General features: G+C 35.2%; 1 protein-coding gene across 3 annotated transcripts in view; it reads left to right on the top strand.

The window, feature by feature from the left end:
• MKLN1 (muskelin 1) overlaps positions 1-17,289 on the top strand; it is a 411,699-nt gene that overhangs the window by 334,153 nt on the left and 60,257 nt on the right. For all 3 annotated transcript variants that reach the window (XM_064373441.1, XM_064373440.1, XM_021673780.2), the window contains 2 exons: positions 4,688-4,800; positions 14,317-14,529. In XM_064373441.1, coding sequence (XP_064229511.1) covers positions 4,688-4,800; positions 14,317-14,529 — 326 coding nt within the window. The remainder of the gene's footprint in view (positions 1-4,687; positions 4,801-14,316; positions 14,530-17,289) is intronic.

Here is a 17,289-nt window from a genome sequence, read left to right as displayed (position 1 = left end):
ACTGAGATGTCTTTATATAACTTAAATTTATACCTCATTTTTAGTGTGTAAGATGCGTAGATTGGTACTACTGTTAGTAGGTAGCTCTAGGGTTTGTTTTATACTGATACCATATTGATACATATACTGTATCAAAGAATATGGTTGAATTTTAGTCTTTGTGGCCCAGGTAATGAAAGATAGATTGATTGGTGATTCATTGACTCGATGTTTTAGAAAGAAATTTGTTTAACATTTCGAACCTAGGCTATTACTGGCCACTTTACCTCCAACCTCTGTCATTCCCAACTCCTTTTCAGTCAGTCCTGTATGCTGCAAGTTTAGATGTTACCTGAAGCAGATGTTACTCTGCTTAGATCTTCTGTGGCTTCTCCACTGTCTGTGTGGAGTCAAGTTCAAAGTCTTTATCCTGTTCCTTAATCCCATTCATGATCTAGACACTACCTCTCTTTTAACCTCTTGTCCACCTCCTACCTATGTATTCTTTTAAATCAAACAGTATATTTATTCATCACACAGTTTAACCATTTAACATGCATTAGTTAATTTAATTCTCACAGCAGCTTTTTGTATAACATCTTAAAGATTAAGAAACCAATAGTTAATGAACTTTGTGGTGGTCACACAGCTGTGGTTATAGAGCCAGGATTGTAGCCAAGATCTGCCTGACTATAGAGTACATGTCTGTTAAAACACTTTTGATGTGTTTTTCTGTCTCTATACTTTTGTTATTCTTTTTACTCTGCTTGAAAAGTCCTCTTTTTTTGTTCCGTATCCTGCCTTCCTGCTGATGCGTAGGTCAAATACCACTGTCACCATGAAATCTCTTCTGAATCCCCTCAGCCAGATATACTCTCTTCCCTCTTTTGAGCCCTCATGGTGCTTTTTACCTTGTTTACCTTTCTTACAACATTTAGTCTGCCTTACGTTATGTTGATATATTTGCCTTTTGATATTCTTGACTGGATTGTAAGTTCCTTGAGGATAGGGACTAGAGACTATGTCTTCTTTCTTTTAATTGTCTAAAATGCTTTTCCATTTCTCCATAATCAAAAAGTGTTGAATAAACATTCCTCAAAGTGCTGGGAGAAATGGATAGGCACTATAGCCTATGCCCCATTGAGAAAAAATATAGAGAAGGAGTAAAGGAGTTGCTTCTTGAAGAGGATCGTACTACCCCAGATGTACATGAATTATTATAGAACCTATAAGCACAAGAATGGACTTCCATAAACCAATCTACTACCCTACTGCAAATATTAATGCTTTCTTTTTTTTCTTTTCTACTTCCTTACTTCTCTCTACAGTTCTCTCCAATGATTTCCATAGTTTTTAAAAGTCTTTGATATCCTTTATGCATTGAGTAATACCTTTTCTGGTGTTTGTTTTTGAATAATAGTTTATCTTTGAATGACTTAAATAATTAGTTGATTTAATTAGAATTTTTGTTATGCGTTTTCATTCAGGTATTTCAGAATGCTCAGTTTCCATCCAATTCATTTAATTTTACTATTAAACTTCAGCTAGGACCACAAAGCTTTTATGGATAGGAATGACATCTTGGCTTAATTCCATTAGAATGCTTGTTGCGTGCCAGATTTTATTTTGCTCAGCTATCAATGAGGCTGTTGTAGAAATGTGGGTTTTCTTTGCTGTGAGAATTTATGTGTACAAAGAGACCTGCTTTTCAGAAAGAACATTGAGAACCCAGTGTCCAAGAGGAAGGGTTATTAAAGTTAATGAACCAGGGTAACCTTATCCAGAGGGTGCCCAGGAACACTATAAAACAAAAGGTCAATTGCTATTGCTATTTTAGTTATATACCCGCTCCCTCTCCAGGCTTCAGAATTTAACAGGGTTAATTTCCTTTATAGTGAGGCCTTGGCAAATAATTTTTAAGATGAAAATTCTTTTTTTTTGCTGTAAATTTATGTGTCTGGATATTACTGTGCACCATTTTGGAAACAGAATGTTACTTAACTGATGCTAATGGATTGTTTTATAGTTCCAAGATGGGACAGTTTTTTTGTAGTTTAAAATAATTGCTGTTATTTCACACTTACACAATGCCAAATGTGTTCTATGTACTGTATTAGACATGTAGTCGGATACAGTATCATTTTTATTGTACTTAGTAACTACAGAGCATTTTTTATTTTTATGCATGTTTTAAGGTAGAAATACTGTTCATACATGACAGCCTTCAGAATGTTTTCATGTAACTTTTTTTTTTTTTTTTTTTTTTTTGAGATGGAGTCTCGCTGTGTTGCCTAGGCTAGAGTGCAGTGGCACGATCTTGGCTCTCTGCAACCTCTGCCTCCTGAGTTCAAGCGATTCTCCTGCCTCAGCCTCTCAAGTAGCTAGAATTACAGATGTATGCCACCATGCCAGGCTAAGTTTTGTATTTTTAGCAGAGATGGGGTTTCACCATGTTGACCAGTCTGATCTCGAACTCCCAACCTCAGGTGAGCCATACACCTGGCCTCATGTAGCATATCTAAAGGACTTCACAACACTGAGAGTTTTGCAAATGAAAAAGCTAAGACCCAAGGGGTTTAAATGACCTGTACTGATCACCCATTTAGTACTAGAACTCAGTCCTGCCCCAGTGGCCTGTTCTTATCCAGAAAGCAGTGAAGCATCTTTTTAATTCCTCAGGTATTAGAGGGATAGAAGAGGCAAATCACTTGAAAAATTTACTTAGGAGTTTGAAATTATGTGCAAATATGACAAAAATCTTGTAAAAGATAACCTAACTCTGTGAATGGCAAAAGGTTCTTAAATAGTGTTCTAGTATTTCCAAGTACACTTTGAATTGTAACCCTGCATGGTAGGATATAACTTAGGTGACAGCTTCCATATGTACAAGCCTAAAGTGTGTTAGAGAGTACATGGCTTTACAGTTTTCATAGTGTTTTATTTAACATTAAAAGATAATTGGTGGGCTTATATAACCAGTAAACTTAAAATAATTACAAAGGAGAAAATATCTGAAGAAAGGAAATGTACTTTATGTATGTATGTATGTATGTATGTATGTATGTATTTATGTATTTATGTATTTATTTATGTATTTATTTATGTATTTATGTATTTATGTATGTATGTATGTATTTATGTATGTATTTATTTATTTATGTATTTAAGTATTTATGTATTTATGTATGTATGTATGTATTTATGTATGTATTTATGTATGTATGTATGTATTTATGTATGTATGTATGTATTTATTTATTTATTTGAGACGGAATCTCACACTGTCTCCCGGCCTGGTGTGCAGTGGTGCCATCTTGGCTCACTGCAGCCTCCGCCTCCCTTCTAATTCAAGTGATTCTCCTCAGCCTGCCAAGTAGCTGGGATTACAGGTGCCTGCCACCATGCCTGGCTAATTTTTTGTATTTTTAGTAGAGACAGGGTTTCACCGTGTTGACCAGGCGGCTCTTGAACTGGCCTCGTGATCCACCCGCCTCGGCCTCCCAAAGTGCTGGGATTACAGGCATGAGCTGGAAACACATTATTATTGCATAAAGAAGGGGCTAGGTGGGGGTGGCTCATGCCTGTAATCCCAGCGCTTTGGGAGGCTGAAGCAGGAGGATTGCTTGAGGCCAGAAGTTCAATACCAGACTGGACAACATAGTGAATCCCTGTCTGTACTCCTCCAAAAATGTTAGCTGGACATGGTGGCACATGCTTGTAGTCCCAGCTACTCGAGAGGCTTGGGTCGGGGGGATTGCTTGAATCCAGGAGGCTGCAGTGAGCCATGATTGCACCACTGCACTCCAGCCTGGGCAACAGAGAGTGACTCTGTCTCTAAATAAATATATAAATAATAAAAATAAAGAAGGATCTATATGATACACAATGTTTTATGTAAAGATTCATTATTGAGTAAGCAAGAAATCAGTTTTGTCAGTGATAAAGTCCATGAATATAATAGATATTTCAGAGTCAGAAGAAACCAAATTCTCAAGATACCTATAATGACTTAAAGGATAATTTCTGATTAGTGAAATATACCGTAATGTATTTGGAAAAAATTTCCTCAGTTTTTATAGGAATACCAAAGCTATGGATCACTTTATTCTTAAGATATCTAATTTTAAAGCTGGTTTTAACCATTGTTTTGATATAGCAATAGAGAAAAATTACCTTTAGTAAGGCTTTTTTTCAAAAACAGCTAAGTGTTCTTATGTTATACTTTTATACTATATATTTCTCTGGGGTTTTTATTTTTTACAATCTGAATATAAAAATTCCATACTTGATAAAAAGTGGCCACATTATTAAGAAGCTGGTAAATGTAAACTTTTCACCGCCTAACATAGAAACTTCAAACTAGCTGCACATTAGCTTTATCTGGGATACTTTACAAATACAGACTCTTTTTTTTTTAACCCATTGAAGACCTGTGGAATCAGAATCTTGGGACATGCCTCCTGGTTATCTGTATTTTTATAAATCTCTCAAAATGGTTGTTCTGCAGCATCCTTTTCATATATCCATGCTTAGGAAATAATAGTCATATGTATATATTTGAGAAAGTTACCAGGTTAAAATTTTTATTTTAAAATTTATTTGGATGTACCTTCTTAAGTGGTCTTAGAAACAGCTGGCTAGGTATGGGTGTCTGTGCTTATTTTGTCCTTTTTTTTTTTTTTTACACATATTTTTCTGATTTTCATAGAGACCGTTTATTTGTTTGGTGGCTGGGATGGAACACAAGATCTTGCTGACTTCTGGGCGTACAGTGTGAAGGAGAACCAGTGGACATGTATCTCTAGAGACACTGAAAAAGAGGCAAGTTCTCAGACTTTTCATCCATCTATATTATAGTAGGGATGTAGATGTGCACTTCTTTTTCAGCATGATTATATTCTTGACTAATGTCTATCAGCAGGAGTAGCAATAGAATTTGTGATAAACAAGTTTTTTTAAGTACTCTTGAATTTCAGCTTCTATAACTGGGTCTTCAGCTACTGATACACAACCAAATCTGTTTTATAGAGAGTGATGGAAATGGGGATTTTTATATCATTTTATTTTTCAACTGCATTAGCCTAGAAATGTAACTCTGTAACTATCTTTTTGCTCGTGTCTCTACCACCTCTATTCTTATTTTTAACATCATCTTATTTTTATTTTTTCTGGAATATTGTGCTTTTGACACTCTGGGCCCCTCACTATCTCACTGTTTTAGCCCCTGTTATTTGACTATATGTCAGTTTTCATAAATTATATATATTATTTTTAGTTAAAATTATATCTATGTATGCATGTACATGTCTGTATATGCACATATACATAAAGCATTTCCATAGTGAATAAGATAGCTTAGGTTTATGGCTTTGAATTAAACAAGTGCATGATTTTCTACTGCAGTAGAGCAAATATTAATTGGTTTGCTATTTTTCAGATCTTTATAGAACATTTTAATTGCACTCTCCATTTAAACTGTTTCAGGACATAAGTGAAAAATAAACTATAACAAAACAGTAGGAGCCTCAATGGGGTAAAAAGGCCTCATTCATAACCCACTGATTTTGATCTAGGAAGGCCATTTCCAAAGATCTGGTACTGTGTCTTTAATCTTGAGTAACTAGATTCTTGCTTACTGTGAAACTGTGTTAATAAAAACTGTTCAGGGATTAATCACTGGACAGTTTTTATTTTTTCAAAAATATGTTGAAATTCTGATTTATTTTTCTTACCTCGGTAAAGTATGTATAAATTGCCTTCCTTTTTCGGTAGCGAAGTACTGTTTTCTGAAATGATTATTTCTGTCTTCAACAACAAAAGACAAATCTTTTTTTTTTTAAACTAACTTTTTTCTACTAAAATATTGTAAATCTACCGTGATGACGTCTGCAATTCTTCCTGCATTAAGCCTAGGTTTCATCCTAAAATCCTCCCTCTTCTTCAGTGAATGTGTCTAATTAGTGCCTAAGATCCAACAGTTCTCCAAGTGCCTGGCGTGATCCATCAGGTCATCCAGTACCACATTTCAATTATCTTTTCCTCTCCATTCTTTTTGGCAGTTTTTTCAACTTTATAGTTTCTTAAACTTTTTGTGTCTCCATTGCTGACCTAGTCTCCATTCATCAACAGTCTTTAAAAAGCATATTTGGGCTGGGTGTGGTGCCTCACACCTAAAATCCCAGCACTTTGGGAGGCGAAGTCAGGGATTACCTGAGGACTGGAAGTGGAGATTGCAGTGAGCCATTATTGTGCCATTGCCTCCAGCCTGGGTGACAGAGCAAGACCCTGTCATAAAACAAAAACAAGGCCCGGCATGATGGTTCATGTCTGTAATCCCAGCAGTCTGGGAGGCCAAGGCCAGCAGATCACCTGAGCTCAGTAGTTCGAGACCAGCCTGATCAACATGGTGAAACCCCATCTCTACTAAAAACACAGAAATTAGCTGGGTGTGGTAGCAGGTGCCTGTAATCCCAGCTACCTGGGAGGCAGAGGCAGGAGAATCCCTTGAATCCAGGAGGTGGAGGTTGCAGTGAGCCGAGATGGCGCCACTGCTTTCCTGCTTGGGCAACAGAAAACAAAAACAAAAAACAAAAACCCCACCAAATACCGTATTTGATCCTATGACACCTCTGCTTAAACCCTGTGGTGAGCTTCAGCCCTTGTTTCAGTTATCTTTTACACTGTTTATTACATTACAAGCACTTACAAAGCTTTAGTGGCCTATAGTAATAAGCATTTATTTGCTCATGAGTCTATAGGTTGGCTTAGTCATTCTTTTTTTTTTTCCTCCAATGGATGAGAGAGCTATCTGTGTTGCCCAGGCTGGCCTCGAACGCATAGCCTTGCCTCCTCAAGCACCAAAGTGTGTTCTTACGGCAGCTGCTGGGCTGCAAAGGGGATGAAGTAGACATGAGCAATCCATCAATTTTTTTCTTGTCCTGATAGCAAAAAGCAATCATGTAACCAAGTCCAGAGTCAATTGGTGTAGGATACTATTAAAGAGCATAGATAAAGGAAATTCTAAATAACAACAACGATAATAAAGCAATTTATTTATCGCAGTTCCTTTTGCTTAGAGTAAAAACTCCAAATTTCTCATCAAGATTTGCTATCTAGTTACTTTTCCAGCCTCATCTCCTGTGTGCCAGTTACAGTTGCTGGAATTATTCAACTTTCTCACCTGTGTTCTTTGGCAATGTTGTTTTCCCTATTTGGAATTAACAGAGGATCGCTCCTCCTTTTGCCTAGTAAATACCCACTTACTCTTCAACACTCAGTTCAGGCTTCCCTTTCTCTGTGAAGCCTTTCTTAACCTCTCCAACCAGAATTAAAAGCTTTCTTTGACATACTTACTTAACCCCTTTTAATACTTGAATGGCTTACTATAATGATTGATTTATATTCCTGTTTCCCTATCTGAATTCCTTAAAGGCATGAATCATATTCTTTAAAATGTATGTATTTTAAGGATGTGACACATTCTTACTCTTTAGTGAGTAAGTAGGTGAGGTAAGTTAAATGAGAAATTAATACTAGAGAAAAGAGAATGATAAATACAAAATCCAGAGAGGGTAGGGGGTTTAAAGGTAATATTAAATGTTACTGTTCTAAAGCTGGATATGAATAGATAACTTCATTCCATTATTTTTTATACCATGTACATATGTTGTAAGTAATATTTATAATGTGATAAGTAATTATTTTAAAACTCGTGCTAGAAAAGTATACAGATTATTTTGATGAGAATAATCTGTATATTTTTATACAGATACTTTACTGTTACTTTGAAGTCTGAAGAGATAAGTAAAGTGGTGATTCAGTACTAGAGTTCAGATTTATTATAGTTAATTAATAGACTCATAAAAACCTTTTATTGATCTTTCTATGAATTGAATGATAATATGTGACTCTAGCATAAATGCTCATTCCTTTCAAAATTGAATAGTTAGAGGCTCATATGTCTAATTTTCTATACCAGTGAGTGCAAGTTATTATTTGATGAGACCCCAGAGTATGTATTTTAGAAGTGTGATAAACAATTAAAAAGCAAAATTAATTTAATTCACTTTAATGAAATATGTGGCTAATAACACATTTAGGAGATTGAAAGATAAGAGCATAGCTCTGCTTTTAAAGAGAATGATTATTTTAGGCCAGGCATGGTAGTTCATGTCTGTAATCCCAGCATTTTTGGAGGCTAAGGCAGGAAGATCACTTAAGCCCAGGAGTTTGAGACCAGCCTAAACAATATAGGGAGACCTTATCTCTACAAAAATGAAAAAGTCAGCTGGGCATAATGGCATGCACCTGTGGTTCCAGCTACTTGGGAGGTTGAGGTGGGAGGATTGCTTGGGCCTGGGAGGTTGAGGCTACAGTGAGCCATGATAGCAGAGCTGCACTCCAACCTGGGTGACAGAACAAGGCCCTATCTCAAAAAATAAATAATAAATTTTTTTAAAAAGAGAATAATTATTTTAAATGTTCACGTACATGTGCAAGTAAGTTTTTTTTTTTTTTTTTTTTTGAGACGGAGTCTCGCTCTTGTTACCCAGGCTGGAGTGGAATGGCGCGATCTCGGCTCACCGCAACCTCCGCCTCCTGGGTTCAGGCAATTCTCCTGCCTCAGCCTCTTGAGTAGCTGGGATTACAGGCACGCGCCACCATGCCCAGCTAATTTTTTTGTGTTAGTAGAGACGGGGTTTCACAATGTTGACCAGGATGGTCTCGATCTCTCGACCTCGTGATCCACCCGCCTCGGCCTCCCAAAGTGCTGGGATTACAGGCTTGAGCCACCGCGCCTGGCCGCAAGTAAGTTTTTATAGATTCAAAGCAAATCTATTGTTTTTTAAAGTAGCTAATGAAGGCCATTTTTATTAGCTTCAATCCAGTTCCTAGATTCTTTTTTTAAGATTAACTATAAAAATCCAATATTTTATAATACAACTGTAAGCTGTGATTATTAATGAAAATAAAATTTACAGCAAGAGGTATCTTGGAAAAGGCTGGATTATATCTTTTTCATAAAGGAGGGGTGGGAAAATGTTCTTTACTTTTGTTTATTTTTTAAATAATGTCTCAATTTTCTTGAGGATTTATGGAATTGTAGAGTTTAAAGGAATTAGACATGGCCCTTGTTGGCTTTTACTTATAATAGTGCTTCTCAAATTTCGTGGTCTCAGGGTCCCTTTAGACCTTTAAACAAAAACCCATTGGTGTTCTTAGCTTATTTAGGTTATATCTACTGAAATGACTGTTAATAGAAATTAAAACTGAGTACTTTAAATATTTTTATCAATTTTAAATAATAAATCTATTGCAGGTAGACGTAAAACATTTTATTAAAAATAGGTTTCTAAAAATTATAGTGAGAAATGTGGCATTGTTTTCCATTTTTTTAAATCTCTTTAATGTCTAGCTAAGGCAGCTATATTCTCATCTACTTCTGCATTTACTGTCTTACAACGTGTTTTACACTTGAAATACATGAAGAGAGTTGGACTTCATATATTTGTGATTTTGGAAGAAAGTAGTATTTTAATAGCCTTTTCAGATAATTGCATATGTTCTTTTTTAGTTCCATATCCCAAATTGACAAGTGGTTGTTTATTAACGATAGTTGCAATATGGACTCTGAAACCATACTAGCTAACTTTTGGCATTCTGTTATGTTAAAATTCACTGATCTGTTTCGTTTCTTGGATCTTTTACCCATGAATGTATTTTTACCCACATCTTGGTCACTTGAAAAATATTGGTTCCCTAAATTAGGTATGTCTTCCAAATATTGGCATATTTTATACTACAGTATCCCAAAAAACACATTTGTTAATATCACCGTCAGTCTCATAGAGACTTTTAAGTATTGGAAAAGTGTCAAGAATACAGTGGCAGGTAGGTTTTCAATAATTCAAATTTTTGCCTAAAAACATGCATTAAAATATTGGCAACAAATTTTGTTGATTTTCCTTCAAGATGGATATGCTTCTTCCTTTCTTCATTTTTGAGAAAATGTCTGCCATAATGTTTAAATAACCATAGTTTGATCGTTATTTGTTCTTTCAAGTAAATATGTAGTGTGTTGTGGAAAAAGCAACTGCATCAGTTCACAACTCAAACAATTACAAAGATGCTATTCCCCAAGGCAACCATGCTAAGTCAAGTGGCGTTTTTTAAAATAGTTTTCTAAATCTCTTTAATGTTTGACTCCATAAAAAACATCAAGATTCATATGCTTCTGCATTCAGTTGCTATATCAGAAAGTCATATACCCTCTGGAAATGTTCACATACACTCATAAGAGAATAAGATTGAAAAGACAAATTTTTTTGTTAGTATTGTTGTAAAAGTAACTTTGACCTTGTAGACTCTCTGAAGTACCTTGGGGGACCCAGACCACACTGAGAACTGGCCTATTTAATCTGATTCACAGTTCCTATTCAGATATAGACAATTATCCCAATAATGCCCCAGTAATGTTCTTTATAGGCATCTGTTGTCACTCTGCAACCCCACCCCAGAATTTAGACCATGATCATGTGTTGCTTTTTGGTGTCTTGCATCTGTAGTCATCTTTAGTCTGGAATAGTTCCCTAACCTTTCTTTGTCTTTCTTGACTTTGATTATATTAAATAATACAGGGCAGTTATTTTTTAGAATATCCCTCAACTGTGTTTGTATGTTTTCTTAAGGTTGGATTTAGATGATATATTTTTAGCAGGAGTAACCCATAGATCACATTGGCATCTCCTCAGTATATCGTATCAGGAGACACGTTACGTCAGTTTATCTGATACTAGTTTTAATCACTTGGTTAGGGAGATATCCACCAGATTTGTCTAATTTATAATTAATAAATAATTTGTAGGGCGGCATTTCAAGATTATGAAATTATGCCATTACTCGTCAAACTCTCACCCTTTTATTATCCATTAATAAAACTTAAAGCTTTTCCCAGAGTGGTTGTACCATTTTATATTTGGCCGGCAATGTATGAGATTTCTGGTTACTCCCTATCTTCTTACTCCGTTGATTTGCTTTGTCATCTTGGCCAAAAATCAGTTGATCATGTATGTGTCTCTTTTTGGACTCTCTATTCTGTTCTATTCTATTTTGGTCTCTTATTAACCAATATAACACTCCTTCGATTACTGTAGCTTTATAGTCATTCATGAAGTCAGATAATATAAGACCTCTTTGTTCTTCTTTTTCAAATTCTTTTGGCATTTCTAGGAGGATTTTTGGATTCTAAAATTTTATATAAATTTTAGAATCATCAGCTTCTAAAACTGTTGGGATTATGATGGGAATATGATAAATCTAAAAATTAATTTGGAGCAAATTGGTGGGTTTTATTTTTTTGAGATGGAATCTGACTCTGTCGCCCAGGCTGGAGTGCAATGATGCAATCTCGGCTCACTGCAACCTCCTTCTCTCTGGTTCAAGTAATTCCCCTGCCTCAGCCTCCCAGGTAGCTGGGATTACAGGCACCCGCCACCACGCTCAGCTAATTTTTGTATTTTTAGTAGAGATGGGGTTTCACTATGTTGGCCAGGCTGGCCTCAGACTCCTGACCTCAGGTGATCCATCTGCCTCAGCCTCCTAAAGTGCTGGGATTATAGGCGTGAGCCACTGTGCCTGACCGTAAATTGGTGTTTTAAGGATATTGAATCTTTCTAATCCATTAACGTGGTTTAGTCTTCATTTATTTTAATCTTCATTATCTCTCAGCAGTCTTAAGAGTTTTCATTTTAAGAGTTTTGTGATATTTTAGTTAAGTTGATATCAGTGTATTTTGCTTTTTATGCTATTATAATGGTATTTAAAATTTTTTTATTTTCCATTTGTTGGCTGGTAATATAGAGAAATACAATTGATTTGTTAATATTGCCTTTCTGTCATTCCACTTTGTTAAGTCTACTTATTTCTCATAGCGTCTTTTTTATTCCTTAGAGTGTTTTAAACAAGCAGTCATTTTTCTTCTTCCTTTATGTTCTCTTTTTCATCATAATTTTATTTTATTTATTTTTTTGTTTGTTTGTTTGAGACAGAGTTTTACTCTGTTGCCCATGCTGGAGTGCAGTGACGTGATCATGGCTTGCTGCAACCTCAACCTTCTGGGCTCAAGCATTCCTCCCTCCTCAGTCTCCCCAGTAGCTGGGACCATAGGCATGTGCTTCCATGCCCAGCTAATTTTTAAATTATGTGTAGAGATAGGGTCTCTGTATGTTATCCAGGCTGGTCTTGAACTCCTGAACTCAATGAATCCTCCTGCCTTGGCCTCTCAAAGTGCTAGGATTACAGACATGAGCCACCCAGCCCAGCCTTTATTTTATTTTGTAATGCCTACCTTATTGCACTGACATGGACTTCCACAGCAGTGTTAAATATAAGTGGTGAGAAAAGACATCCCTGTCTTGTTTCATATCTGAGGAAGAGTGTTCAGTATGTCATCATTAAAAAATAATAAATTGTACATTTTCTTAGATCTGTTATCAGATTGAAAGTCTTTCTATTCCTATTTTGCTATGAGTTTTTATCATGAATAATGAATTTTACCAAATTATCTTTTTACATATGTATTGATATAACTGTGTTTTTTCTTCTTTATTTAGGTAATGTGGCAAATTATCTTGATTGATTTTCAGATGTAAAATCAACTTTACATTCCTGAGATAAATTCCTTTTTATTATAAAATATTCTTTTCATATATTGCTACTGTTTGCTAATATTTTGTTAAAGATTGGTTTTGTCTGTGTTCATAAGGGGTCCTAGCCACCTGTAAGTGATTTCTCTGCCTCCTCCCCATTTCTTCCTTCTTCTTCCCCTTCTCTCCCTTCTCGTTTGTAGTATTGTCATGTGGTTTCAGTATCAGCCTCATAAAATAAGCTAGGAATGGAAGAGAATGTGGATAAACAGTAGAGTTTTTCATTTTCCCTCTATTTTCTGAAAAAAATTTATCTAAAACTGATACTATTTTTTCTTTAAGTGCTTGATATAATTTACCACTGTGGATATCTGGACAATATCTCTCTCTGTCTCTATTTCTAGGAAGTCTGTAATGGGAATCTTGCTTTCTTGCTTTGATTTCTGGTACTGGCAATTTGTATTTTCTCTCCCTTTGTAAAAAATTAGTCTCCCAGTGCTCATTCATCAGAGGCTTCCTGTATCACTTTATACTTCAGTTTTGTTATATCTGCAGCCAGAACTCTTCATCTGAGTCATAACCGCATGCACTGTATTAACAAGTATATTTTTGCCTTTGTTTCTCCTCTAGAAAAAAATAATCCGAAATTGTGAAAGAGCCCAGTTTTTGACTCTGGTACACAAAGGCATAGATTTGCTATCTTACTTCCTAGTTTTGTGATGATTGACTCTGTGAGATGGTGATAATATTTCCTTATGTGGTTGTTGTAAGGATTAGATGAAACACATACAACGCAATAATAATATAAACAGAACTTGGGAGTTGTTTAACAAACATTAGTTTCCTTTCCTTTCCACCTTTCAACTAATCAAACCCTGTGCAATTGAAGTTCTTTTTTCCACGTGAACTCTTGACTATACTACAATGCTTTTTATGTTTTATTGGGTCCTGTGATACAAGTGATATCAACTAATTTATTTGTTGATAATTTGCTGTTCTTAATATTATTCCCTATTTATTTACTGTAGCTGTGCTATTTATTCAGTTAGGAAAATTAATTTTATAATGTAAAGGATGGATGAAGAAGTCAAAGACTTGGATTCTTATTTAGTTTCTGTCACTAGCTTATTAAAGGTATCATCCTAGTCTTATATTTCCTTGCTAGGATTGTATTTTCTTCTCTTTAAAAGAAGAAAACTAAACTAGAGATTTTATTGATCTTTCATCTAATTTTGAAATTCACTGATTCTAAATATTCTTGGAGTACCTCTTTTGTGCTAAATTCTGATGAGAAATACAGAAATGTACTTAAAGACCAAACAGGTCTTAAAGTAGATTGACATGTAATGGGGAATTGAACTCTGTGCACAAATGACTAAAATGCAGTGCAGTGTATGGTATAAGCCATATAGATGTTATAAACAGAGTGCCATAAGGTGCAGTGTAGTTCATCTCATATTTCTTGGTAGATTTTAAGCATTTCTAAGGTAAGATTTGTGTCTTCTGCTGCTTACTGCTTTTCCTTTCCTTTAGAGAGTTAAGCCTAGTGTTGGACTCATTAGTTGACTTGATGTGAGTTTCTGAGAAACCTTTTAATGAAAGGTAATAAAAAAGGGCATTTAATTTTATTGTCTATTTGTTCTTTGATTTTTTGGGTGTGCTTTTATTTATTTAGCTCTCTCTCTGTCTACAGAATGGTCCTAGTGCCAGATCATGTCATAAAATGTGCATTGACATTCAACGGAGGCAAATCTACACATTGGGGCGTTATTTGGATTCCTCTGTGAGGAACAGCAAATCTCTGAAAAGTGATTTCTATCGTTATGACATTGATACAAACACTTGGATGTTACTAAGTGAGGATACTGCTGCTGATGGAGGGCCGAAATTGGTGTTTGATCATCAGGTTTGATGCACAGTTAAATATATGGTGGAATTAATCAGTGCTTAGTGATTCTTGGAATTAGAGTTTATGTTAGATGTTATACTGAGTTGTCTAATAGTGCTTTCCATGACAAATACCTATGACAGATAGTAATTACTGTTTGAGTAGGTATAAAGTTATTCTTTACATTTTTTCTCTTGTTTGTTGCAGGGTAAAATATGAAGATCTCAGGACATAAACTGTTGATTAGAAACTTTGGAAAGTAGATGGCACAATATTAAGAAAAATTTAGTTTTATAATAAATATGCATAAATCATAACAACTTAACCTTTTAATTATATTTCTTCTACATTCCTATAAGAAATGGAAAATCACTTTATAATGAAATGGATGAAATCTAGAACTTTTTTTCCAGTTAGAGTGAAATTTATTTTGTTTTGTTTATAATCACAAAATTTTAAAACCTGAAGAGGAATTTGACATACTAGATTAAACTCAGCACCAATAGAAATTATACAATAATGTTGTAGACTAGAAGACTGAACATAGCCACATTGGAAACCATTTTAATATTAATATGCATGTAGCTCTCATTAGCCCCATCATTGTCATTGTTATCTGTCTTTGAATACTTAATCCATACAAATTCAATGTAGGTCAAAAAGACAGTAATCATTTTGAATTCTATAAGCAAGTTTTTATCTGGTTCAACCCATATCCAAAGTTTCTTTGGTATATTGAAGAGAATAAGACTTTAAAAACCTATAACTCTGTATTGATGAACAGAAATTATCTAGTATTTGGGAAATGGGAGGTGTTGCTACAATTATCACAAAACCTAGGTGAGACCTAAAATCTTATCTAGGAGTTAGAACCCAGGGTCTTTATTTATTGTGTCTTTATAGATTTTTGTTAATTCTTTGCTTTCGAACTATCCTATTGCCATATTTATATTAATATGTAATTGTTATAGGAGAATGGTAAGGAGAAGAAGAGTGAGTTATGCCTATCAAGTTAAGTGGTAGGTAGAAAATCAAAAGCAGTAGTCTTCAAAATACTCTCCGGCTTGGATTTGGAACTTCTGTTGGCTCTAATTAACTGAGCTCCACAGAGCTACGCACATCCTTGCTGACAGCCTCAATGTTGTTCATGTGCAAAATAAGCATGCCAAGAAAAGTTAGGCTGGTTCTGATCTTTTAAAAACATCAGCAGATAATATCGTTAGGGAACAGTTTATTCTCTTGTTCCCAAATGGTTATGTATTTCTTTTACAAAAGATGCTGATGTCTTTTTTTTTTTTTTTACAGGTTGAAAAAAGTATAGCTTAGGAGTAGTACATAGAGAGTTGTGTGTGGCCTTTGTTTCTCTTGACTTTTATAAAATAGGATGTTTCTTGGAAGCTGGGTGCTGTTAAATAATGCATGGTTTTCAACTGATTAGATGGTACAGCAGAACACTGGGGGTGAAGAAACAAGGATTTCAGTACTAATTCAGCCAACAACTAGAGCTTGTAACAGTGAGCAAGTAATCTGTATACTCCTGCATTTGCTATTCTATTTCATGCAAATAAAGCTATAAGTTAGAACTTACACTTGGTAGTGTTTATAACACTCCAAAAATAACTTGTGGTGTTCATGACAATTAGGATTTAACACATAATGTACAAATTTGATAAAAATATGAGAAAGCTGTAAGATAAAGGCAGGCTTAAAAGCTATTTGCCATTTTTAATTTTAACATATTTAAGAAATACAATATAAAGACTGGATTTCTTAAGAACATAGTGGCAGTTTAGTTCTCAGACTTTCCTTGATGTTGCTTTGTGTGGTTTTTCAGGAACAGTGATAATCAAGCAAAAAGATTTACATGCACATTCTCTCTCTCTCTCTCTCTCAGTCTCTCTCAGTCTCTCTCTCTCTTTCTCTCTCTGTCTTTCTCTGTCTCTCTCTCTCTCTGTCTCTCTCTCTCTCAGCAAAACCAAGAGCCACAGTAAACCTACAATTCCCAATGCCTTGTAAGTTTAGCCAAAAACAATGGAAATACCCAGAACTTTTGTTGAAGCCCACAGTAGTATAATAGGGAGACCTCGGAATGCAGAGGGAGCCTAGCAGTTGTACGTCATAGTGAGAAGTGTCAGGGACAGGTCACAGATTTTACCCAGGGCAGCCACTGGAAGAGTCAGTGAATTAACACGTATAAAGTACCCAGAAAGATCCAGAGGTGATATATGTCAGAAAGCACTATTTTATAAAAGTGAAGGAAACACAGTGACAAGTGGGAATGATGAGTCCTTTTGCAATGGCCAGGAAAAAACTGGGGGAACTCAAAGCTTGAGAACAACCCTGTAAGCCACATGAGATTCATAGAATTAGAGAAGGTATGGCTTCACAGAAGTGCTATATTTTGAAGGAGCCATTCAATTCAGTAGCAACAGAGGAAGGAGTTCTTGAGCAAGAACATCCACCTTCCAAAGAAATCCTCTGTAAAGTTGTGTGGTCCAGGGAAATTCAACTGAATTACATATGAAAAACTAAAAAGTAATAAATAACAAAGCTTTAGAGAGAGATTCTAAAGAAAGTCAATAATTTCCTTTAAACAAAAGTAAATGAAAGTTATATCCCAGTATATTGCCACTTTTAGAAATGAAAACTTAACCTACACAGAGCATTAAAAAGAATAGGTAATGATCCTCTAACATAGGAATAAGATAAAAGAAAACAAAGAGGTAAAAATGATTAACCAGGGAAGATAGGTAGAGGAGAGCCAACGTATATAAAACT

This window comes from Aotus nancymaae, unplaced genomic scaffold (assembly GCF_030222135.1).
Source record: "Aotus nancymaae isolate 86718 unplaced genomic scaffold, 86718_ANA_hifiasm-v0.15.2.pri h1tg000002l, whole genome shotgun sequence".
In the NCBI taxonomy this organism is placed as follows: Eukaryota; Metazoa; Chordata; class Mammalia; order Primates; family Aotidae; genus Aotus; species Aotus nancymaae.
Note: the sequence above shows the minus strand (reverse complement) of the source record. Positions and strands in the feature narration are given on the sequence as shown.